Source organism: Humulus lupulus, chromosome 6, assembly GCF_963169125.1.
Source record: "Humulus lupulus chromosome 6, drHumLupu1.1, whole genome shotgun sequence".
In the NCBI taxonomy this organism is placed as follows: domain Eukaryota; kingdom Viridiplantae; phylum Streptophyta; class Magnoliopsida; order Rosales; family Cannabaceae; genus Humulus; species Humulus lupulus.
Window position 1 is genome coordinate 40,192,745 of NC_084798.1, and position 3,295 is coordinate 40,196,039.

General features: G+C 32.1%; 1 protein-coding gene across 2 annotated transcripts; it reads left to right on the forward strand.

Moving 5' to 3' along the window:
* Positions 1–628: 628 nt before the first annotated feature.
* LOC133783978 (NAC domain-containing protein 104) lies at positions 629–2,225 on the forward strand. 2 transcript variants are annotated; one of them, XM_062223542.1, is made up of 3 exons: positions 629–1,064; positions 1,387–1,701; positions 1,818–2,225. In XM_062223542.1, the coding sequence occupies exons 1-3, from the start codon at positions 899–901 to the stop codon at positions 1,823–1,825; spliced, it is 489 nt and encodes a 162-aa protein (XP_062079526.1). In that variant the 5' UTR covers positions 629–898; the 3' UTR covers positions 1,826–2,225. The 2 variants fall into 2 exon arrangements, with proteins under 2 accessions (XP_062079526.1, XP_062079525.1); XM_062223541.1 differs by having other exon boundaries at positions 640–1,064; positions 1,387–1,697.
* The last annotated feature ends 1,070 nt before the right edge of the window (positions 2,226–3,295 follow it).

Consider the following 3,295-nt stretch of genomic DNA (forward strand, 5'->3'; position numbering starts at 1 on the left):
GTGGATTTAAATTATTAGGACACTTTCTATACATCGACTTGTTTGTATTTGTAAAGATTAAGCTTTTAATGAAGAAAAAAGTACAGCTTTATGGAGCAATTTTCTTATAAAGTATAGAGAAGAAAAAAAAAGAGTGATAAAAGTACTACTATCTCATAAAAATGTATATGAATATGAAGTAATCACCTACATGGATACAAGTGGTAGGCTATTATTAATTTGCAATTTATACATAACGTGGCACAAGAACAAAGTCTCTCTCTCTTGTAGTTGCAAGCACAAACAAAGCTTGGTATATAGTGATTAGTGATATCCAAAAGTAGTGAAGTAGATCCCGTTACTATTGGAATAATCATATATGTAATGTAATGTACTGTATATATATATATATATATATATATACAACTCATATCTAACACGTTCCGTTGGGTGCCGCCCGCCGTCTTGGAAGTTCGAACAACCATTAACTTTATATCATCTTTATGTATGTATATGTATATATCTAAAACCACTATAAATACATATATAATCAAAACCATCTAACTCGAACTTGAAATTCATCCCCCACCATTATTTATTTATATGTTTTTATTTTTGAGATCAAATCCCACCTTGTGCCTCACGTCATATAGACACTCTTTCTCTCTCTCTCTCACTTATAAATACCATCCCCACAGCTTAAACTTCTTTTACAAGTACCCCATTTTATTGTTCCTAATTCCTCTTTTCTCTCTTTATATATATATTTATATAATCATATACATACATATATCTTCTTCTTCTTTGTATATCTTAATTTGAGATCATTTTCCCTTCTCTTTCATCTCCTACTCAATTCTTATTCTCTCTAAATACTTTGTTCTCTGTTACATAGTATATATATACATATATATATATAATGGGAGATAATAACAATGTAAATTTGCCTCCTGGCTTTCGTTTTTATCCAACTGATGAAGAGCTTGTAGTCCACTTCCTTCATCGTAAGGTCTCCCTCTTACCTTGCCATCCCGATGTCATTCCCGATCTCGAACTCTATCCTTATGATCCATGGGAACTCGATGGTACGTACATACCTTAATTATTATTCATTTATATATATATATATAAAGTTCTTTCAGTACTGTACTATATAGCTAGGGATATAAATATGTATATATATATATATCTTAAGCTTCTTTATATAACTTTTTTTTTAAATGAAAAGAGAACAAGTACAATAACAAGCGGCCGGATTTAGACTATGTCATAATCAAACGTACGTAACTCAACCACTTTCGAACCAAGAAAATATGAACTACAAATCTATATCAGTTAATAATTATGTGTTTTTGTACATACAAATATAATTAATATATATATATATATATATGTGTGTGTGTGCAGGTAAAGCTTTGGGTGAGGACAACAAGTGGTACTTTTACAGCAGAAAGACTCAAAATAGGGTTACGAGAAATGGGTATTGGAAGGCTTTAGGGATAGAGGAAGCAGTGAGTGGCAACAATAATACTAAGAAAGTTGGTACTAAAAAGTACTTTGTGTTCTACGTTGGGGAGGCTCATAATCATAATTCTGGTGCAGCCATCAAAACTAATTGGATAATGCACGAGTTTCACCTCTCTGATTCTGCCTCTACTTCTAGTTCCAGTAGTAGTTCTTCCACTAGATCCTCCAAAAGAAGATCATCTAACAAAATAGTTAGTAATAACTGTAACACCCTCTATTTCTATATCAAACATATATCTATATATAGTGCACATTTTAATTATAAGTCAATATATTTTGAATAATTTCTTTTCTTGGTCTGATATTTTCAGGATTGTAGCAAATGGGTACTTTGTCGAGTCTATGAACGTGACGATGATGATGACGGAACAGAGCTTTCATGCTTGGATGAAGTTTTCTTATCACTGGATGATCTTGATGAAATAAGCTTGCCAAATTAGGTAGTTTAGCAATGTGAGAAAGAGAAGAAGAAAAAATTAATTAAGAACGATCGATGACGAATGAAGATCCAAATGAAGGGTCTACCAACAAAAAAGTTTAGTTTTATAAACCTATATGTAGCATGGCATTATTGTTTTTTTTTATATATATATATAGCTAGTAAGATGTGTTATAACTAGCTAGCTTTATGAGCACCTTAAGTGGGTGGACATTATGTATAATGTACCTTTGAGCTTTTGAGAAAGAAAAATACAAAAGAAAACACTTGTGGGCACCAATGTAATTACCCAAGGTTAAAGGTCATTTCTAAAGTTTGACATTCTAAATTTTGACACGAAACAAAATATGCATAGAAAATTGCTTAGTCCTACATCAAAGTTTGTTAAGAAAAAAATATAATGTGGAAGTAGTTGACTTCAGCAAAGTTGCATGGAACTTTGGTGCATTTTATTAATTATATATAGGTGTGGTGTGCGTATATATTTATAGCTTTTTGTCTTTATCTCTTTTGATGGAGATATAAAACTTGATCACGTGCAAGGATAAATGAGAGAAGAATAGATAAATGTGGAGCCCAACGAGCACTGTAATGTAAGTATGCAGCTCTGAGCAATTGAGCATATCACACACCCAAAAGAAATGTATAACCTTTTTTGCTTTTGTTTTCTTTCTTTGATAGATCAATTGATGACATTTGGTAGTTGTATTTGTCACAATGCCAAGGAACAATTTTTTATGGGTGGCTGCTTAGGGGAGGATTGAGTCATGTATGATGCAAGCATTCACATGCGCCTTACAATATATAAACATACGTACGTATGAGGTGTATGTATGCCTTTAAGTAACCCTACCCCCATTATGTAGGATCTCTAGGCTCAAGTCAATTAACTAGTATTAGTTAAGCTTTACACAAAAAACGCACACACTTGTTAAGCTTTTCATTTCGAATTGATTTAGCTAACTCACAATGTTTTTTCAATGAATTTGATGGAAAATAATCAAATAACTTTAATTATATAAAATCTATTTTTGAAAATATCATTTTTTTCTAGGAGACCTACACATAGAATGTTATTCTTGGTACTACAAAAAAGTGTAGGGTGCAATGTTCGACATTGTGTTGTTCTGCTTGAATGTTAGACTTTGCTCTCGGGTACATTAATATGAATTCGAGAATTAACTGGGTAGTAATTGAGGGTGTATAAGGATGGTACTTTGGTTGTAGTCTCTAGGCGAGACAAAGAGCATTCAATGGAGAATGTCTTCAAGTGGAAAGTTCTCTTAGAAAGAGTAAGAACGAAGAAAGAAAGAGTCTAATTCTCAAGCATAGATTTGGAATGATCAGAGA

Bases quoted from the DNA above. Each gene is read 5' to 3' on its own strand.
- LOC133783978 (XM_062223541.1), top strand. From the start codon at position 899: ATGGGAGATAATAACAATGTAAATTTGCCTCCTGGCTTTCGTTTTTAT. The intron at 1,065-1,386 runs GTACGTACATAC...GTGTGTGTGCAG, and splicing joins TGATCCATGGGAACTCGATG to GTAAAGCTTTGGGTGAGGAC. The intron at 1,698-1,817 runs GTTAGTAATAAC...TGATATTTTCAG, and splicing joins GAAGATCATCTAACAAAATA to GATTGTAGCAAATGGGTACT.